At 36.8% G+C, this 23,357-nt stretch overlaps 1 protein-coding gene and 1 pseudogene across 1 annotated transcript in view; both read right to left on the reverse strand.

The window, feature by feature from the left end:
- The window catches only part of MALRD1 (MAM and LDL receptor class A domain containing 1), a 701,386-nt gene that overhangs the window by 228,116 nt on the left and 449,913 nt on the right, over window positions 1-23,357 (reverse strand). The window contains exons 30-31 of the mRNA XM_026454821.1: window positions 7,414-7,542; window positions 76-237 (exon numbers count right to left, since the gene is read on the reverse strand). Of these exons, the coding sequence (XP_026310606.1) occupies window positions 76-237; window positions 7,414-7,542 (291 nt within the window). The remainder of the gene's footprint in view (window positions 1-75; window positions 238-7,413; window positions 7,543-23,357) is intronic.
- Window positions 9,524-9,831, reverse strand: LOC111549988 (annotated as a pseudogene).

Consider the following 23,357-nt stretch of genomic DNA (forward strand, 5'->3'; position numbering starts at 1 on the left):
GAAATTCACACAAATTGTTAAAGCAGGTTTCCAGATGAGTGGATTTCTTGGTCTAGGGATGGCTACTAGACATACCTGGCGTGTGATCAGAGTCTGGAATTAATGCTTCGGCAGGAATTCTGCTGCCAATGGCCCAGTCCAAGTCATCCTCAGAGTCTTGAGTAAGAGTGCAGGCTGTAGTCCAATTTCCTGAACTTGTTTCAAAATTGCAGCTTCCTGTTGTGCTTGTATACTGTGCTGGGGAAGCAAAAATATTAATGGAAGTTTCTGGAAATGTCTATCACCTTTGCTGTTATCCTATATTTGGGATCATTTAAAATTAGCATCTGCATATTCTAATTCTTTATAAATATATTTACAGCATCAAGACATGTGTACTCATTGATAATATTTTAATTGAAGGATCTAGAAGCAGTGTATGAATGTTGTCACTTATCCATTAAGGAGTTATATGCATTGATGAATAATATTTATAGATGATAGTTAAAACTGTGTCTACACATGAACAATGAACATAACATTATGCTAATACAAGATTATTCAGGTCAAATAAATAAACAGCTTCAGTTGTCTGGATGTTTAATTCACTTCCTTCCTTTATTCTGATGTTTGAATAGCATAGCCTATCAGTGACACAAAGTCATTTACTAAAGAAAAGGCACTTTGGGAGAAGTAGTAAACTGTATAGGACACAAATTATCTTGGACACCATACCAGTCACTGCAGCATCACATATCAGAGCTAGTCACTAAAAAAGAAAGAAATTCTCTTCTAAAAGTGTTGATTGATAACTCCTTTAAAATTAAATTATTCACAATGAGAAAAATTAATAGATAATAACTGTATCTATTTCTAGTCACCTGTGAAAAGTGCCATCATGATACCCTGATCTAGGCTTTCATTTTTCTTTCTCTTTTTTGTACATCAGTTATTACTTTTGAGTACCCACTGTAAAACCAGACTGTCTTGTACAGACAGAAAGAATGACAGGGTGATTTAATCGGTATGAATCATTTGAGGTCATCATTTACTTTTCCTTTCTTTTTAGAAAGAAAGTTTGTGTTATTTTTAAAATTTCTTCTTGTTCACAACTTTTCCTTAACATACAACCAATGTTAGCATATAGAAATGTAACCAGAAAAAAAGCCTTGCTGTAAAAATAGATACTAAATATACAGCAAGCAAAGCTTTAATATTTCCATACAAAAATTTCTGGATCCCTGAGATTATTTAAATAAAATATTAGCATTCCACTTCTCAAGCATTATTGCATCTTATCCTTACAAATTACAACCACTTGTATTCATGTACATTCCTTTCATTCATTTTATATGACTATATTATCTATTGCTTCTTGTATGTTTATTTATGGGCTATGTGTGTCTTTTTTGTGTTTGTCATGCCAGTGTTACATAATATAGAATAGGTTTTTATTATATGATATGGATAAAAAATGAGACATTCCGTTCTGCTGGTGTTTAGCCAACACATCTGTAAAAATTCAGAATCTTGCAATGGATATAAAAGACAGCCATTATGCGTTCTTTAGAATGATGTCACCTGCACATTCTTTACTAGTGTTCTGTGTAAGTGACTCCCTGATATACAGCTCTACAATATTTATTCTACATCCTTTTTTATTCTCTGTAATCATCCTTGCACCCTCTGTCCCGCCTTGCTTAATATATGACTTTATCTTTGACGCTAAAGATACTTATCCAATCAGGATAAATTCTCTTATATTTCATTCTCTCAATCTCAAACTATGCCACTTTTCTCTTTCCTAAGGCTAATCTCTGTTTATGATCTCAACTCCTTATCCAAACACTGCTATTGACATTCCACAGCTTCATTTTCTTCAAAGTTACACATTTTTCCATGTCCTTCAATTTCACATTCTCTTCTAATTCCTTTCTTCTATTTTGCAGTCATACAGACAGGCTGCCCCTATTAATTTAAAAATATTCACATATATTTGCTTGTTTACATTTCTCACTCTTTATTGGCCTTAGTCATCCCTTTCCATGGGCTTTCACACTTTTACGCCGATGTCCCACCAATCAATAACCGCGATGGTTAATTTGAAATTATTTGAGGTTATAAATTAGAGATCTTTCCAAATTTTTGATGTGGGCATTTGGTGCTATAAATTTCCCTCAACACTGTCTTAGCTGTGTCCCAGAGATTCTGATATGTTGCATGCATGTTCTCATTAGTTTCAAAGAACTTCCTGATTTCTACCTTAATTTCATTAATTACCCAAAAGTCATTCAGAAGCAGATTGTTTAATTTCTGTGTAAATACATTGTATTGAGAGATCTTCTTGGCACTGATTTCCATTTTTATTGTGCTGTGATGGTTGGTATAATTTCATTTTTTTGGAATTTGCTGAGGATTATTTTTATGTACAACTGTGTGGTCAATTTTAAAGTATGTGCCATCTGGCAATAAGAATGTATATTCTGTGGTTTTGGGGTGGGGTGTTCTGTAGATGTCTATTAGGTTCATTGGTCAAGTGTTGAGTTCAGGTCCTGAATATCTTTGTTAATTTTCTGCCTCAATTATCTGTCCAATACTGTCAATGGGGTGTTGAAGTCTTCCACCATTATTGTTTGGGAGTCTAAGTCTCTTCATAGGTCTCTAGAAACTGACTTCATGAATATGGGTACTCCTGTGCTGGGTGCATATATATTTAGGATAGTTAGGTCTTCTTGTTGAATTGAATCCTTTACCATATCTACTATCATTGTCTTTTTTGATCTTTATTGATTTAAAGTCTCTTTTGTCTGAAATGAGGTTTGCAATCTCTGCTTTTTTCTGATTTCCATTTGCTTGGTAGATTTTTCTCCCTTCCTTTATTTTAAGGCTATGGGTGTCACTGAGTGTGAGACGGGTCTCTTGAAGACAGCCAACCACTTGGTTTCGCTTCTCGATTTAGCTTGCCACTCTGCGCCTTCTAATTGGGGCATTTTGCCCATTTACATTCAAGGTTAACATGATATGCATGGATTTAATTCTGTCATCATGTCATTAGCTGGTTGTTATGCAGACTTGTTTGTCTGGTTGCTTATAGTGTCACTGGTCTGTGTACTAAGGTGTGTTTCTGTAGTGGCTGGTGATGGTCTTCAGAAGCTCTTGTAAGGCAGGTTTGCTGATAATGAATCATCTCAGCATTTTCTTGTCTGAAAAGGATGTTATTTCTCCTTCATTTGTGAAGTTTAGTTTGCCTGTATGTGAAATTCTTGGTTGTAACATTTTTTGTTTTGTTTTGTTTTGTGTGTGTGTGTGTGTGTGTGTGTGTGTGTGTGTGTTTAGAATGTTGAAAATAGGCCCCCAATTTCTTCTGGTGTGGAGGGCAAAAGATTCACTGCTGAAAGATTCACTATTAGTCTGATGAGGTTCCCTTTGTAGGTGACCTGCCCTTTCTTTTTAGCTACCTTTAACATTTTTTCTTTCATTTTGACCTTGGGAAATGTGATTATTATGGCCAGGTGTGGTGGCTCATACCTGTAATCCCAGCACTTTGGGAGGCCAAGGCAGGCAGATCATTTGAGATCAGGAGTTCGAGAACAGACTGGCCAACATGGCAAACCCCCATCTCTACTAAAAATAGAAAAATTAGCTGGGTGTGGTGGTAGACACCTGTAATCCCAGCTACTAAGGAGGCTGAGGCAAGAGAATTGCTTGAACCTGGGAGGTGGAGGTTGCAGTGAGCTGAGACTGTGTCACTGCTCTCCAGCCTGGGCGACAGAGCAAGACTCTATCTCACCAGAAAAAAAAAAAAAAAAAAAGTGATGATTATGTGTCTTGTGGATGATCTTCATGTGTAATATCTTGCAGGGGTTCTCTTCATTTCCTGAATTTGAATGTTGGCCTCTTTAGTGAGGTTGGTGACGTTTTTATTAACAATATCCTGAAAGCAATTTTTCAAGTTGCTTGCTTTCTCCCTGTTTCTTTCAGGGATACCAGTGATTCATTCATTTGGCCTCTTAACATAATCACATATTTCTCAGAGAATTTTTTCATTCCTTTTTATTCTGTTTTATTTTTGTCTATGTTATTTCAGTAAGCCAGTCTTCAAGCTCGGTGATTTTTTCCTGAACTTGTTCTATTCTGGTGCTAATACTTATGATTACATCACAAAATTCTTGTAGTGTGCTTTTCAGCTCCATTAGGTGAGTTAGGTTATTTTTTTATACTGCATATTCCATCTGTCAGTTCCTGCATAACTTAATTGTTATGCTTAGCTTCTTTGGATTGGGTTTCAATGTCCTCTGAATCTCAATAATGTTTGTTTCTACCCATATTCTGAATTCTATGTGTGCCATTTCAGCCATCTCACCTGATTAAGAACGCTTGCTGGAGAACCAGTGCAGTCCTTTGGAGAACAGAAGACACCCTGGTCATTTGAGTTGCCAGAGTTCTTTCACTGGTTCTTTCTTATTTCTGTGTGCAAATGTTCCTTTAACTTCAGTGTAGATTGAGTACAGTCATTAGAATTCTTTTCTGGATGTTTCCAGAGGACTGAGGCTTTGTTCAGGGTCCTCATTTGTAGCTGACTTCTTGCCTTTGGTTTGATGGAGGGTATGTTAGCAAAGCACTTTGGCGTTGAAGATTTGGGGTGTAATCCAGCCGGCATGTGGTGCTAAGTGCAGGGGTCAGTAGGTAGGCTCTTAATCATGTGGCTCCTCTGTATTTCCTCACAGATGCAGCTGTGCTCCCTCTTAATGCTCTAAATGTGTGGGCTCCTCTTTCACCTGAGTGCTGACTGCAGTTTATGGGCTTCAATTTGTCCAAGTTTTTACTGTTTCGTGGGTGAGTATAAATGCCCTACTTAGTACATCTTGCGGGGAAAATGGTGATTTCACACATTTTAGAGACTTCCATTGAAATTAATTCCTTACACTCAGTATTTTTAAAAATACACTTTTTTTGTGTGAATTTTTTTTTTTTTTTTTTTTTTTTTTTTTTTTTTTTTTTTTTTTTTTGAGATGAGTCTCACTCTGTCGCCCAGGCTGGAGTGCAGTGGCACAATCTTGGCTCACTGCAACCTCTGCCTCCCAGGTTCAAGCAATTCTCTGCCTCAGCCTCCCGAGTGGCTGGGATTACAGGCATCCACCACCAGGTCGGGCGATTTTTTATTTTTTATTTTTAGTAGAGATGGGGTTTCACCATATTGGCCAGGCTGGTCTTGAACTCCTGACCTTGTGATTCACCCACATCAGCCTCCCAAAGTGCTGGGACTACAGGTGTGAGCCACCGCACCCAGCCAGTGAATTTAAAATAAGCTAGAAATAACACTAGAAAATGTTACTCAGTGCACTATAAGTTTTATTTGAGAATGCACATACTGTGAAAGAAGTACATGATATTTTATAAAATTAATACTATAATTCTATGGTATTAGTAATAAAGTCTTAAGATGTGTTGACTGTTTTGACTTTTTAAAAATACTTTCATTTAAAATTAAAATACAAAATGAACATTGAAGACATTATGGTAAATGACATAAGCCAGTCACAGAAAAGAAAAACCCTATGTGATTCCACTTACATGAGGTACCTAGAAGAGAAATGAAAGATCTTTTATAGAGATAGAAAGGAGAAGGGTAGTTACCATGGTCTAGGGGAAGGGGTAAATGGAGTGTTATCTTTAATTAGTACAGTTTTAGTTTTTTTGGATAAAAATAGTTCTAGAGATGGATGGTGGCAGTGGTTGCACAACAATACAAATGTACTTAATGCCATTAAATTATAAATTTAAATGGTTAAAATGTTAAATTTTTTATTACGTATTTTTTACCACAGCTTTTTAAAATTTAAAAATATATTAAAAATTTTAAATAGAAAATGAGCTCAATGGAAGCATCAGTATAAGAGCCTAAGAAATAAAAATTAAATTGAGCTATAAAATAAAAATGTAAATATGCTTGTGTGCTAGTTTGTCTTCAAAAAGGTCACCCTACAACCTTCTCTACATTTGACGTGTGATGTTTTCCCATTGAAAGTCTAGTCTAGACTTTGTTATTTGCTTGGCCATTAGCAGGAATCAGGTATGGTATTATGGAACATCTGAGGCTAAATCAAAGTAACGGTTGCTATTTTTTCCTGAGGGTCGGGGACACTTTCTAGTAGAAGCCAGCCCTGTGTACAATGGCTTACTGCCCTGTGGCTGCCATGTTATGTAAAGCCCAAGTCACACGGAGTACTCTGGAGGATGAGACACCATCTCTAGTAAGACAGAAAGACCAAAGAGTATCAAGAGAAGAAGTCATCCTGGATGTGATTATCCAGCTCCACCCTATCAGTTCGACTCAGTCCATCAGAGACAAATTGCCTAGAAGAGCCCTTCCTGAATTACTGACCCAAAAAATTGTGAGCAAAATATAACAGTGGCCTAGACCACTAACTTCTGGGATAGCTTGTCAGGCAGCAAATGGTAACTGCAACAGGTAGCTCGTATGGTATCAATATTCTCTAGCAAAGATAAGATATAGGGAAAAAAGATCCTTTTTTTCCCCAATAAGATATATGGAAAAAACTTTGGGAGGCCGAGGCGGGTGGATCACGAGGTCAGGAGATTGAGACCATCCTGGCTAACATGGTGAAACCCCATCTCTACTAAAAATACAAAAAATTATCCGGGCATGGTGGTGGGCACCTGTAGTCCCAGCTACTCGGGAGGCTGAGGCAGGAGAATGGCATGAACCTGGGAGGCAGAGCTTGCAGTGAGCCGAGATCGCACCACTGCACTCCAGCCTGGGTGACAGAGCGAGACTCCGTCTCAAAAAAAAAAAAAAAAAAAAAAAAATCCTTTGAATTTACAAATTTACATATCTGCTCATATTTTAAAATTCTATACTTAGTTGTTATATAAGTTTTAAAACATTGCTTGAATTAAAGCTTGAATAAAAATCCAATGGGGCCCATCCAGTCCTCTTTCTCCAGTACAATGTAAATGATAAAATTAATTACTAAACTGGTATTTATTAAAAGTGCTGATTTTCAGCCACATATACAAAATCAACAATTTTTTGGAAAAAAATAATAGAAAAAACAAATGAAGACCAATAAAGAAAGGCAGATTGCTACTGCAGTTCCTAGAAACTTTAATTTTAACCCTACATACAGTGTGCCTAATTACAGAATGGGATTTTTTTTTTTTTTTGGTAAAATGATTTTCTATAGACTTGTTGCAGTTCTCAGTATAGGGTTAAGGAATATGAAAGGGCTGCCATTTGTATTTGTATTTGATACTTGTATACAAATTTGGGGAAATATTTGGGCTATTCTAAATCTACTCTACTGCATGAAAATAATACTTCTTCTCCATCATCAATGCCAATATCTAACTCTACTTATAAAGGAAAATCTCTGCTGAACTGGCTGCCATACAGTAGACAGACAAACTTACCACAGTGAGCTTCATCAGACCTATCAGAGCAGTCTGGCTTATAATCACAAACAAGGTGGGATGCAATGCATTTCTTGTCCCGACACAAAAAATCAGTGGTTACCGGACAAATCTCAGAGATTTCTCCCACTAGAGAAAAACAAACAAACAAACAAAAAACAAAAGCAGTATTTAGTCAATATTTTCATTAGACTTGAAGACTCCTTTTGGGTATTTTATAGATTTCAACTAGTAAGCCGGTTAAGGATTTCAACAGTAGCCTAAGGTGGACTTCCCCAACTTCCTCTTTCTCAGTCCCACCTTCAATGGTTCAGCAAATTATACTGATTCTACTTCTGAAATACCTTTTATGCACTTTGATGGTGCTGAAAATCTCCTTGCCCGTGATTCTCACGGATGAGATGCTCAAGTTTGTGGCCCATAACTACCTGGAACCTGGTAAAGGGTGTGTGCAGCCCGCCACCAAATCCTACTCACTGCCAGCATGCACCGATGGGATTTCCTGGTCATTTGTGTTGCTCATAATGCCTCTGGTGACCTGGGTCTATAGCACAGACACTAACTTTAGCGGTATGTTCCCATCTTGACTATTTTACATAAAGAAGATGTTCAACTTAACTAATTTTTTTGTTGTTCAAAGCAACTGTCTATTTCTGCTAAATTTTCACATGAATATACTGGCTCGTGGAGGTTTCATAGTCTAGATTTTATTTTGCTTTCTCTGACTCCCATGGGGCAAGATTTTCCTTTTTATACACACAATTAAAGTGTCCATTGGCAAGTACAGAGAACTAACACTATCTTAGGCAAAAGCATGGAGTATTTAATACACATCCTTGTATAAAAAATAGTCGAGCCAGCAGACACCATCAGCAAATTAATTAGCAGCAGATTTTAGGAAATGAATGTGTGTGTTTTTTTCCTAAAACCAAATAGCATGTATTGTGTCTTTCGCCATGATGATCTGAATTTAATTTGATATCACTGTCTAATTTTTATTCATAAGCCAATTTTTCTGCACTGAGCAAAGTCCTGCTACCTCAGTTTGTGTTGTTTTGGTTTGTCATTTCCCTCTTCCACCTTGGCCTCCCTTCACCTCACCCTCACCCTACCCTCATCCTCCTAACCCCCACCCCCTGCCCCACTTGGCTCCCTCTGTAGGATCTGATGTTTCATTCTGTTTACATCAGTTTTAACATTTTGTATGCCTGTACTTGCTTGTGCAGAAAACATCGTTCCAGATTCAATTGACTGGGTTTATGTCCCTTCACCTGGTTTTTAAGGTTATTTAAATGTCTAATGTATTTTATTGTAACAAACATTGTTTTGCCAACATTGCCTATTTCACTGGCACATCACAGCCTAATTTAGAGAGAAAAATCAAACATTTTAAATGGACAAAAAGAAAGATAAAAAGATATTTTTTTCTTTCATAATTGAGATTGTATTGGTTGAGTACAGACATTTCAATTTGTACACAATTCTTAACACATGTACCAAAAATCTAAAAAGCTATATATTGTAATTCTCTTTTAAAGTTATTCCAACTGAATAGCATGCACACTACATATTCAAATTTTTGATCTTTCACAGCACAGTAACAAAGTTATTAGGAAAATAGGACTATCACAACCAAAGAGACTACAGAGTGCCTACAATTCTCACAGGGAGAGCCAGGATCAAGGAGTAGTTTTCTTCAGGAAACAATTCTACTACAAAACAACATGGGAATAGAAGTACTTTAAAATGTTAACGACATTAGATACAGGATTGTGACTCCATATTGCCATTTAATATGCTTTGTATTATAGGATATGAAAACTAATTCCCCATCTATGGAATGTTAAGCTGACAAGACAGTGAAAGCCTTCCATAATTCAATATCCCACACTATTCTCTGGTTGTAACAAAAAATAAACAACCAGCGAATGATTTCACCTCTTAAAAGAAAGCATTTACACTTTAAAAATAGGATGACATGGGATTCCCTCCTTAAAAATGTTTCTGGAGCTACTAAACAACTTACACTTACAAAATAGCTGATAAAAATATTTCCCTGGATTATACCAGAAGGGAGACAGGGACCGCTAATAAGACATGGTACTTAGTATTAATCAGACTTGGTTTCTTTCTCTCCTGCTTCATCAGAGGCTGGACTCTCCGCAGTTTTCATTTCCCAGTTTTCTGCAGGCAACTTTATCTTTACTTTCTTGGTTAACCACTTAGGCCTGTTTTCCCTTTGCTGCCCTTTTCCCTTTTGTTTGTGCTTTTTCGTCTGAAGACGTATCCTTCGCTGCTGCCTTTTTCGGCTTCGCTTCCACTTTTGCAGGAGCAGGTTTACCTGACAACCGCGCTGATCTCCTGTTGGGCTCGTCCTTTGGCGGCCCCTTTAGTGGAGCTCACCTTCCTCTTGGGCATCCTGGCTCTGGAAGGGCGTGTGCGCGGTGCCTGGCACTGCCGCTCCTCCTGCCCTCTGAGCTGCTGAGACCCCTGGTGGGGGATGGTGGGAGAACCGGATGGAACCGGATTGGGAGCCCGCCTTCTCCTCTGACCCCCAGCTTTTTTCAGTACACGGGATCTTAATAACCCATGTAATAATCCAAACTACTTCTTAGTAAATGCAAAGTGTTCTTAACAAAAATCCTAACTACAGGATTTGACTTCTTTGCATGGCCACACGCCTTTCCATAGTTGTACAGGTGGGGACTGAGGCTGATCATTACCTAGCACATAAATCCAAACCCCTAATAAAGACATTAAAAATCCTTTGTTCTTGGTTCCAGCTCAGTTTTCCAGTCTCATTTTCTGTGCCTCTTAAGTACCTGCAATTGCTCTATATCCTATGACTGAAGGTTTCACAAATCTGTCCCTTGCTCTTCGTGTTTTCATGCATTCACAGGAGCTACTTCCTCTGTCTGCCCTGACTATTCCCTCCAGAGCCCCAGGTGCGCGCTCCCCAAACTTACCATTCAATGAAATGACTTCTCTTTCTCTACTTTTGTCTTGCCTTTCTCATTGCCATCTTTGCCCCAGGTGAGACACTACTGTTTCATGCCACCTAAGTACCCATTTATTCCTATATTACAATGAGTATCATCACATACAAGAGCTATTTACACATGGCTGGCTGTCCCCCCAGACTCCACGCTCCTTAGAAGCAAAAGATTTTATTATGTTCTCTTGGGCCCCACACAGAACCTGATATATAGTTGGCTCTTTATAAATCTTGGTTATCATAATTTCAGAAACAATGGTTTCATCTAAAGGGGGCTTAGAAAAGTGAATTGACATAGAATTTTTAGAGCAATTCATATATTTAAATATTATTTCATCAGATATGTAGTCAAATGATAATACTTCACAGATTCATAGTGACTTATATTAAAGGTTTACAATTTTTTTTATCAACTTCAACAAATTAAATTCAGCAGTTCCTTTGTTACACAGTGATTATAGGTTCAGAGGTGATGTACCTGAAGTGGAGGTCATTTTCTGACAGGCGGTACTTCCACAAATAAAAAAACACAACCCTACAGACTTGACTAAAAGTGCATATCCAGAGCCTTTGGATTATGCCCATAATACAATAGCTAAAACCTGTATGACATCCAAAACCAATTTACCAGTGAAATTTAGTGTATACAAATATGAAGACTGAAGAGAGAACATGTAAGACAACAGCAAATGGTCCAATTATGGGCATTAACAAGACGACGACTTAAAGGTCATGTTTACTGAATAGTTTAGGAATTTTGCCACATAATTTTAATTAACACTAGTGAGAATTTACAGTTAACCCTAGGGCAGTATGTGGACATTTTTTCCATATGCAAGTCTATGCATTTGAAATTATTTTATTTTTCATGCCATAGGATGTAAAGCCATATAATTACTCCACAGGGGAAGTGTGCTTTGACTCACTCTAAATAATTGGTTCTTTGGTTTTTATTTTAAAAAATGGCTAAAATAGGCTACATCTCTAAATAAGGCTTCTTTTCTTTGATAATATAGAATAGCAGAGCCATGAAGAGAAATAAAGTGATGCTTTGAATTACAGTCAACTGAACAATGACTAGAATATCTATGAAATATTAGGTGTCCAAAGAAAAAAAAATAAAAACAGCCTCACATATCTTTTTTAAGACAAGAATACAGTAAATTGAAAAGATCGATTATTATTATTATTATTATTATTATTATTATTATTATACTTTAAGTTCTAGGGTACATGTGCATAACGTGCAGGTTTGTTACATATGTATACTTGTGCCATGTTGGTGTGATGCACCCATGAAGAATCGATTTTTTTAATGAAAGACTCTTTTGCATGTGTTTAGCCATTTTATATTTTTTATTCAGCCAAAATGGTAATGATAAAGGCAATAACTATTCACCTGCTTGTCAAATATATGAAATGAAAGATATCTCACATATTCTATATTTGATGATACAAGAATGGATAAAACATTGGTGCTCATAATAAAAGTTGAAAATAACCTGGCTAGCAGGTTATGGCATATGAAAAACTAGAATATTTACTTTGCTATAAAAAGACTGACAAATAGAGATCTAAAGACGTAACTAAAACATGAGAAACTGAAAGATCCTATGAAGACCCTGGAAAATAATGCAGCCATAAGAAAACAAAATTTAATCCAGTAAGAACATAAGATATATATATAGCACTAATCTACTATAGATTTAAACAAACTCTCACCAACCTGAAAGTGACACCAATTGGAAACTAGTTTCATTTTACTTTGAAACAAGACTTACAAATCCTCGACTCTACAAATTTCAATTTGGATTAAAATAATTTTGTACACAGAGCTCATTACACTGAACTAGATACAATCATTCTATAGATAATATTTATGAAGAAACACTTGTTTTATTACTTTCTTAAGCTGACGGGATTCAATATGCTGAGATTCCAGACAGCAAGTTTCACATGGGCATGTGTTTCTAAGCACCTTTGTTTTTCACATAACCACACGAAGAATATTAAATATAAAATGGGCATAATCTTTGCTTTTGAAGACCATGTTATTTAGTTGACAAATCCACATATTCAGCTTTAGAATCAACTGGAAAGAAACAATTGGAGTTTTTAAGGCTACTATGTATCTATGGAAGACCTAGTGAAATTCCAAGTGTAAGAGAACTTTCCCAGGGAATACGGTGAATCAGGAAATATATCTAAGAAAAGTCTTAAGCAAGTAAACATCTAGATGCATTGAAGGCATGAAAGGAGTTTAGACCACAACAAAGAATTTTAACTATCAAAGACTCAAAGATGTCCATGAGTGAGCAGGAGTTAAAAACACTGATCAGACTGACAAAGGTATGTTGTTCTGTGAAGTATTGAGAAACTAAGTCTTTTGGTTCTGAAAATGCAGATTGACATTTGATTTAATGTGATAAGTAAATGGAAACTTGAGTTTTTAAAACATATTTTATAATAAGAATTTAAATAGATAATGTAAAAAAAACTCTCCTCTTTACACGATGTCTTTAACATTTTGTTGCATTTTTCTTTTTAAAATGTTTTGTAACTCGGTTATACACTTGTAACCATAACATATACACAATATTTTCTCTACTTCTTTATATTTATATCATATTTTGTCTGATTTTCAAAGTAATCACTAATATCTACAAAACATAATGAAAACTGAATATACCCTTACTTTAGTTAACAATTCCATTATGATGTTATTATAGAGTTTTCACATTATTTTACATTTAATCAAAACCACATTTAGCTTCTTCATAATTGGAAGCATTTATGTAAGACAGACTCCTAAAATGCCATTATCGGGTATAAAAAGGTATTGATGAATTTGTGTCTTTTAGGGCTTCTGCTATCAATAAAATTAATTGCTTTTCAAAAAAGCTACACTGATTTATTATTTTTTAAAAATTAGTTTCAATAGCCTTAGGGGTGGAAATGGTTTTGGTTACATGATGAATTGTATCGTGATAAAGTCTGGGCTTTCAGTGCAACTGCAATACAAATAGAGTACATTATATGCATCAGGCAGTTTTTCATCCCTCGACCTATTCTCTCAGCCTCCCTCTTCCTGAGTTTCCAATGTTCTTCATACCACTCTGTATGCCACTCCATATATCCATAGCTTAGTTCCACTTATAAGTGAAAACATGCAGTATTTGGTTTTCCATTCCTGAGTTACTTCGCTTAAGACAGTGGCTTCCAGTTCCATCCAAGTTGCTGCAACAGACATTGTTTCATTATTTTGTATGCCTGAGTAGTATTTCATGGTGTATATATATCACATTTTCCTTATCCACTCATGGGTTGCTGAGCTCTTAGGCTGATTCTGTATCTTTACAATTGTGAACTGTGCTGTTGATAAACCTACACAATCTTATTTTAGATTCACAGGGTACATGGCACAAGTTTGTTACATGGGTATATTGTGTGATGCTGAGGTTTGAGATACAAATAATCCTGTCACTTAGGTAGTGACCTTGTCACCAAACGTTAGCATGTCAGTCCTTGCCCTCCTCCCTCCCTCCTCTCATCAGTAGTTCCCAGTGTTTATTGTTGCCATCTTTATGTCCATGAGCACCCAAGGTTTAGCTCTCGTGTTAAGTGAGAAGACATGGTATTTGGCTTTCTGTTCCTATGTTAATTCACTTAGGATAACGGCCTCCAGGTACATCCATGTTGCTGCAAAGGACATATCATTCCTCTTTATGGCTATGTAGTATTTCATGGTGTATAATATGTACATTTTCTTTATCCAGTTCACTGTTGATGGGCACATAGGTTGATTCCATGTCTTTGCTGTTGAGAATGGTGCTATGAAGAGCATATGCATGCATGCATCTTTTTTTTAGTAGATTTATTTTCTTTTGAATATACATCAAGTAATGGGATTGCTGAGTTGAATGGTAGTTCTAAATTCTTTTAAGAAATCTCCAAATTGCTTTCCACAGTGGCTAAACAAATTTACATTTCCACCAGCAGTATATAAGCATTACTTTTTCTCTGCAACTTCACCAGCATCTGTTATTTTTTGGCTTTCTAATAGTAGCCATTCTGACTGATGTGAAATGGTATCTCATTGTGGTTTTAATTTGTATTTCTCTGACGACTGAAGTGTAACATTTTTCATGTTCATTGGCCATATGTATATCTTCTTTTGAGAAGTGTCTGTTCATGTCCTTTGCCCACTTTTTAATGTTTTTTTTGTTGTTGTTATCAACTTCAGTTGCTTAGAGATTCTGAATATTAGACCTTTGTTGCATGCATAGTCTGTGAATGTTTTCTCTCATTCTGTAAGTTGTCTGTTGACTCTGTTGATAGTTTCCTTTGCTGTGCAGCTCTTTATTTAGGTCTCATTTGTCAATTTTTATTTTTGTTGCAATTGCTTTTGAGGACTTAGACATAAATTCTTTCCCAGGGTCAATGTCAAACACGGTGTTTCCTACTTTTTTTTTTTTTTTCTAGAATTCTTATAGTTTGAGGTCTTCCATTAAATCTTTAATCCATTTTGAGTTACTTTCCGTATATGGTAAAAGGTGTGTGACCTTATTTTTGGGTTCTGTTCCGTTGGTTTATGTGTCTATTTTTTGTACCAGTACCATGCTGTTTTGGTTAATGTAGCCTTATAATACAGTTTGAAGTCAGGTAATGTGATGACTCTAGCTTTGTTCTTTGTGCTTAGGATTATTCTGGCTATTTGGGCTCTTTTATAGTTCCATGTGGATTTTAGGATAGTGTTTCCTAATTTGTGAAAAATGATATTTGTTGTTTGATAGGAATAGCATTGAATCTCCTGAATTATTTGGGCAGTATGGCCATTTTAATGATACTGACTTTTCCAATCCATGAACATGGAATGTTTTTCCATTTTTTTTGTGTGTTATTTATAGTTCTTCTTGTAGATATCTTTCACCTCCTTGGTTAGATGTATTCCTAAGTTTGTTTTGTTTTTTGTTATTTTATTTTATTTTTTTTAGTGTGTGGCTGTCATAAATGGTATTGTGTTCTTTAACTCTCAACTTGAACCTTATTAGTATATATAAATGCTACTAGTTTTTGAACATTGTTGTGGATCAGTTACAGGGTCCTTCTGGAAGAGTCTTTCGGACTTTCTAGGTATAGAATCCTATCATCAGCAAAGAGAGATAATTTGACTTCTTACCCTATTTGGATGCCTTTTCATCCTTCCTCTTACCTCAACTGCTCTGGTTAGGACTTCCAGAAACTTTTCTATAAAATTGTTTTTTTGTTTGGGTTTTTTTTTAGCTTTTTCGTACATGAATTTTCCTTGTGATTTATCTGTTTTGACTTGTTGATAAATTATCTTTGGACAGTTTTTATGGTAGGCATCTCTCAAAAGTTTTGAATTACAAGCAAAAGTTAACCTCTAGTTAGACCTGGTAATTCTGGAGAGTAAACACTGATTGCTATTGAGCAGTGCAAATATGTTGACCAAGATAATGATCTGAACCCCAGTTCTTATAAAAGCTCTAATCTTTAATAAGTCATTTAATGTGATTTCTAAATGAGAATAATAAGAATAACCACTCTCTCATACAAAGTACAGTGTGTTTATATCTAGTGATGCCAACAATTTAGAACCTTCCATTTATTCATGCCAGAAACATGTATTGGGCAACTATCAGACACTATGGAAAATACGGAGATAGCTCTCACCTTCGAGGAATTTATGATCCAGTGATGAAAAGTTATTAGTGAAACAGTATATTTAGTGCTATAATTGAATATATTTATGAGTTGTTGTCAGAAGACAATAAAAGTAACTCTAGTTTGTACTGGTGTGTTAATATAAATTGTTGATGATATTTCAAATTACCTACCATCCTAGCGGGTCATTTAACCAAGTAGAATAATAGGCCAGGCACTCAATAGAAAGGGATCAATTCCTTTTTGAGTTTCCTTATTTATAAAATTCCATTCCTCTCAGTTTCCTTATAAAGCAAGTTTGGCAACCTATTGCAAATAAATATGACTAGAAGATTCATACTTATGTGAAGGAAGAACAACATCTGAGAAAATAAAGGGGACATATATTTTGGGAAGATCACGCACCCAAATGTCTCTTCACAGATGAACTACTTATTTCACTTGGTTGCTCTCTTACTCTAGAAGGAACTATTAGAGGCAAGTTTGCAAATAAAAGGACATCTCAGCACTGCCAATGATTTGATATCACATGACCAGTATTTTCAAATATCTAGAACATACACAAAATAGAATATTTTCGATTCACCATGATAATTTAAGTCTATCTTAAGTTCAAAAGAATTAGGTTTAAAGGTCAATGCACATATCAGGCAATTAATAGCAACATGTCTGAAACTGTAACCTTAGTGATCTCAGTGACAGCACACTTCAGTTAGCATCAAAATTATCAGAGGTGTTATCAGAGTTACTGGACCATGTATTAGGGTACAGAAACAGTTTAGAAAAATATTTTAAAATGTGATTTCACTGGCAATACACAGAGGCAAGGTGTATGCTGAAAGGAGTATTTCCTGAAGTTTGACTTTCCATATTTTAAATAAAAAGATGGCCAGGCGCGGTGGCTCAAGCCTGTAATCCCAGCACTTTGGGAGGCCGAGACGGGCGGATCACGAGGTCAGGAGATTGAGACCATCCTGGCTAACACGGTGAAACCCCGTCTCTACTAAAAAATACAAAAAAACTAGCCAGGCGAGGTGGCGGGCGCCTGTAGTCCCAGCTTCTCGGGAGGCTGAGGCAGGAGAATGGCGTGAACTCGGGAGGCGGAGCTTGCAGTGAGCTGAGATCCGGCTACTGCACTCCAGCCTGGGCGACAGAGCAAGACTCCGTCTCAAAAAATAAATTAATTAATTAATTTTAAAAAAAGATGACTTCATAAACTGTATGTATACTTGTTTGAAAGAAAAGTATATGTACCAAACCATCTTTTCTGACATGAAACTCATTTTATCTTTAATATTTTGTGTATGGACATATTTTAAATGTCCAGTTTCTAAAATGAATTCTTCATATAATTTTAGAACAGCCGGCCGGGCGCGGTGGCTCAAGCCTGTAATCCCAGCACTTTGGGAGGCTGAGACGGGCGGATCACAAGGTCAGAAGATCCAGACTATCCTGGCTAACCCAGTGAAATCCCGTCTCTACTAAAAAATACAAAAAACTAGCCGGGCGAGGTGGCGGGCGCCTGTAGTCCCAGCTACTGGGGAGGCTGAGGCAGGAGAATGGCGTAAACCCGGGAGGCGGAGCTTGCAGTGAGCTGAGATCCGGCCACTGCACTCCAGACTGGGCGACAGAGCGAGACTCCGTCTCAAAAGAAAAAGAAAAAGAAAAAAAAAAAAACAACTGATTGCTGAACCCTAGGCTATGCATACTTCAAATCACTGGTTTACAGTTTCAGACAGCTTCTCATCCCCCCCAAAAAAGCCTGTTTAGAAGGCCTAGAAAGAAGAAGAAGAGATAACAAGAAATTAAAGCAACACAAGAACAAAACTCAGAACTGGTATACCTGACAAGGACCACTAGGCTGTTACGCAGAAAGAAACATTTTCAGTGTTTTAGTGATTCAGAAGTCATCATTCACTCCTTGCCTCTTAGCAGTTTCTACTACTGCACTAAAAGAACCCTTGCTTAGATATATAATGATGTCCTAATTACCATTTTAAAATAAATGTCAACCTTTCCCATTCTGTATTTATTGCCGCTGCTGATATGCTGAAAACGCCTTCCGCTTTGAAACATCAATTCCTTAAGCTCTTTGGTGTGATATTCGTGGTACTCTGTCAAAGTCTCAACCTTCCTTCTCCTCTTTTGGTTCCTTTTCCAGTCTGGACTTTTAAATTCTAGAAAAACAAACTGTGATTCCCAACTCATTTCCCTTTGTAGTCCCACTTGATTTTAACTGCTATGTGGAGGCTGATGGCCTGATGTCTACAACTGCAACCTGTTCCTTTTGCTGAGATCTAAACACTTATTGTACATTTTCTGTGAGATTTCTCTGCAACATATCAGACATACTAAACAGGATTAAAAATTCACACACTATCTTCTTTCTTTGCCTCCTAATTTATTTATCATTCTCTACTCCTTGACTCATGAGCAATCTCAGGATAACCATCCATGCATGGTCCAGAGATGCACACCATCTTCTTTCATGCATTTGTCCCTCCCAGCCACGTGGTAGAAAAGGATAGTTATTTCAGGCCCTGTGGTCACGCTTCTATAGCACATACTTGTTTCTGGGCTGTGGCTGCTCACACAGGCAATTTATCAGCTCGTTTTGCTACTAGGTGAGATCATAAGGCTGAGTTCTAACCCATGGAATGTGAGTAGAAGTAATGTGCACACATCCAGGTGAGGCCATACAGACTTCTGCACACTGTTCCCCATGTTCTGTACCTCTCCACGTGGATGGAAAAGTCATGATCAGTGGGATGGACCCTGAAGGCCACGGATTGAAGGCCTGGGTCCCTGAGTAAATACAACGGAAAAGCCGCCCCACCAATCTGTTTACATGATAACTACTGAAAAGGGAACAGGAGATAAACTTCCCGGATTATTAATTTTTTTTTTGATCTATTTTGTTATAGCAGTAGCCTGATATGATAAGGATGTGATGATGATGATGGTGACACTAGCACTTATGGAGAATTTATTATATGCCTTATTCAATTTAAGCACGTTACATATTAACATATTAACTCATATAATTCTCCAAACAGCTTCGTGAAGCAGGTACTAGAATTCTTATTATTTCATTTACCTAATTTCATGCAGTTACTTAATAGCCAAGCCAGAATTCATGCTTTGGCACCACAGTCTTCACCCTTAGACAACAAAATCCGTATGTTCTCTCATCCTACTCAAATATGGAGTCCTATAACTCACACCTTAGGTGCTGTTCCTTTCATGAATAATTATCTGACCTGCCTCAGACCCATCTATCCATCTGGCTCTTCTGGGGCTCCAGATATCCTAATTATAGCACATGATATTGAAATGCTATACAATGGTGCATTTACTATTTGATTTCTTTACTCTGTAACAGATAAACTAAACATGCCCATTCTAAAGAAAATGAAGGATTCTTAAAGGAAGAAACTGTATTATAATTATCACTATATACTCAATACTAGCACAAAACCCAAATATCTTTTGAGTGATCAAATAATATTTTATGGAACTGTGTTTAAATTTGGTAAAACTTCTTGGGCTGGCTTCACCACTGCAGTGAGAATAGGTGGCTATCTGAAACACCAAATACATTCTAAACATGATATTAGTACTAGGCTAATTCCTACATTTAATGAATTTAAAATACTTTGGTTAAAATGATTCTTAGATTATTTTACAGTTAAAAATGGTTGCTAAAAAAGCTCTCAACCATTGAAAACCATTCAGAGGACAAAGAGCCTGTGTGATAATTATTGTCATTGCCCAAGGTAATTTCTGAAAAGTGATGTATTTGGTGACTTTGATACTCTATATAAACACAGCTAACGAAGCAATTTACTGGTTGTTACATAGACAAGGAGGCCCATGGTACGTGATGAAATGAGGCAGAAAGCAAAGGTAAACAAACCAGAATCGGGTCACAGCAATAAGGAGTATTGAAATAATAAATGCTCTTGTTGAGAAAGGTGAATTTAGTATGAGATACAAAATTGCAAGGAAAGACAAGAAATCAGACCAGGAAACTGTAATCCTCATTAAAAAGAGGCCCTTCGTTAAGGGTACCTTTTCACAGGCTGAATTTAACTCTAACTTTGAAGAAAAGCATGATTGATGAGATATGTTATGTGTTTAGTCCTAATTAATATTTTCTAATTGCTATATTGAGAGGAGGGTGCACACATTGCTCTTGGCTTATCTCCACTCTACTGAAGGTGAGGTGTAAAATGAAATTTGTACAATAAAGCATCAATGTCATATATATCTGATAGGGAATGGCAAAAGGAGGCAGGTTCAACTGAGCATCCTACTTTTGTCTTGGGAGATGATTATTTCCTTTGTTCAGATAGCTTTTGCTTAGGATTTACATTGAAGCAATAATTCAAAACAATAATGCACAGTAAGGATATGTGTTTAATTAGCTATATTGGTGATAAAGTTGATTTATTCTGATGGAGTTTGAAAATGTTAGGGCCAGAGAGTCCTTGGTAAGATTTCCCTTTTAATAAAAGCAGCCCCCAAATCATTTCCTTTCCAACAAAGAGCAGCCTGTAAAATTCAGCTGCAGACATAGAAAGACAAACTAGAAGCTTGCACAGGTGAATGCTGGCAACTGTGCCAATACAAAAGGGTTACTTGGGAGCCAGGCATGTTCAACATGGCAGCTCCAACTTTCCTTTTGTCAACCATGTGTACAGTAACGAACAGACAACATGGTGATGGCCAGGTAGAGACTCCATCTGCATAATAAAAGATTAGGGTGGGATGACCAGCTTCTTCATGTGCTATGCAAATGTCACACCTGGTCCGACCAATCTCTTGGGCCCTGTGTAAATCAGACACTGCCTCCTCAAGCTTATCTATGAAATCTGATGCATTTCAGCACAAAACTAGAAGTCCCACTTGGGAGCCCCTCTCTCTCTGCAAGACAGAGCGCTATTCTTTTTTCTCTTTCTTTTGCCTATTAAACCTCCATCCTTAAACTCACTTCATGTGTGTCTGCATCCACAATTTCTCTGGTGTGAGACAAAGAACCCCAGGTATTTGCCCCAGACAATGATGCCGCTTCATGACCAAGCAAGTCAACAATTATTGTGTTTATTTATTTATTTATTTATTTCCAACTACTCTAGAGTAGCAGAACAGTCACTCAACTAAGAGCCAACAGGCCTTATTTCTATTTTCCCATTTGTAAAATCCCCTGAGTAACTTTGAATGATATCATTCAATTACTTTGGATCTTTAAAATTTTATGGAGTTTTGAATATTACCTTGAAGATACTTAGTTAATTCATTGACTATTCTCTTGTAGCCTTTAAAATATATAAATGCAAGTATAAAAATTTCTACAAGTAATATAAGAGTATCATTTTCAGCTATGCAATAATATATTCCTCTTTTATATATATATATATATTATTATTATACTTTAAGTTCTAGGGTACATGTGCACAATGTGCAGGTTTGTTACCTATGTATACATGTGCCATGTTGGTGTGCTGCACACATTAACTCGTCATTTACATTAGGTATATCTCCTAATGCTATCCCTCCCCCACCCCGATCCCCACAATAGGACCCTGTGTGTGATGATCCCCTTCCTGTGTTCAAGTGATCTCATTGTTCAATTCCCACCTATGAGTGAGAACATGCGGTATTTGGTTTTCTGTTCTTGCAATAGTGGGCTGAGAATGATGGTTTCCAGCTGCATCCATGTCCCTACAAAGGACACGAACTCATCCTGTTTTATGGCTGCATAGTATTCCATGGTGTATATGTGCCACATTTTCTTAATCCAGTCTGTCAGTGATGGACATTTGGGTTGATTCCAAGTCTTTGCTATTGTGAATAGTGCCGCAATAAACATACATGTGCATGTGTCTTTATAGCAGCACGACTTATAATCCTTTCGGTATATACCCAGTAATGGGATGACTGGGTCAAATGGTATTTCTAGTTCTAGATCCTTGAGGAATCGCCACACTGTTTTCCACAATGGTTGAACTAGTTTACAGTCCCGCCAACAGTGTAAAAGTGTTCCTATTTCTCTACCACCTCTCCAGCACCTGTTGTTTCCTGATTTTTTAATGATTGCCATTCTAACTGGTGTGAGATGGTATCTCATTGTGGTTTAGATTTGCATTTCTCTGATGGCGAGTGATGATGAGAATTTTTTCATGTGTCTGTTGGCTGTATGAATGTCTTCTTGTGAGAAGTGTCTGTTCATATCCTTTGCCCATTATGCACATGTACCCTAGAACTTAAAGTATAATAAAATAAAATTTTAAAAAAAAGAACTCAAACAAATTTACAAGAAAAAAACAAACAACCCATCAAAAAGTGGGCAATATATTACTCTTCTGAGGTAAAAAGTAAGATTAAAATTCTATTAATATTATTGAGCATTAAGAGGTTAAAACATATTCTTGTAGTGCATTTCAAGGCCTAGGCATTCCCATCTCTGAATATATGTTTCCACTGGAATGGAAAAATCAAGAATTATATAGAGCTAACGGTTTAGTACCATTGATCCTATAAAATGAGATGTTGGAATACCTGGAAAAAATCAAAACATGATTGTTTTTCAGTAGAAAACATTTTTTTTTTTTTAATTTGACAAAGAAGTTAGGTTAATTAGATGGAGAGTTTGGAAGCATATGTTGAAATGTAGAGATATATTTCTGAAGGGTACATACCTCCAAGAAAGACTCATGAATGTTCTATGTTCATTGTGTAAGAACATGTCATATGAATAAAAAACATAACTAGAGTCTTGTAAAATAAGTGCTATTATGTGCAGCCTGGAATGGTGTCCAAAGTAAACACAAAATGAATGTGTATCCTGGTTCAAGATGACCACTCAGGCTATGGTTGTAAAGCCACCTCTAACCTATTCACATACAAATGCCTGAAATCCACAGTCACTGCTTAGCCACTCCATCAGCCTGGGGTAAGCACACCAGCAGGGCAATTCATCTGACAGAGGACAGAGCTGGGGAAGAGGCCTGCAAAGACCTCTGAAGTAGACGTGAACCACAGAAACCTGAGATCCTGGATCTGGAACAGGGAGCATGTCTTTGTGTGGGTGTGTCCTCTCAGCTGGACATACCCCTTGCCAAGTGAGGAAGGGTGTAGCTCAGAGAGGGACAGAAAAGAGCCCTCAAATACTCGTTATCCTGTATCTCAAGATGATATTACATGGCTAATTGACCTAGGGATAGACAACGGATCAAAGACAGAATGACAGGACTATTCCATT

The sequence above is a fragment of the Piliocolobus tephrosceles genome, chromosome 9, assembly GCF_002776525.5.
Source record: "Piliocolobus tephrosceles isolate RC106 chromosome 9, ASM277652v3, whole genome shotgun sequence".
Taxonomy (NCBI): Eukaryota; Metazoa; Chordata; class Mammalia; order Primates; family Cercopithecidae; genus Piliocolobus; species Piliocolobus tephrosceles.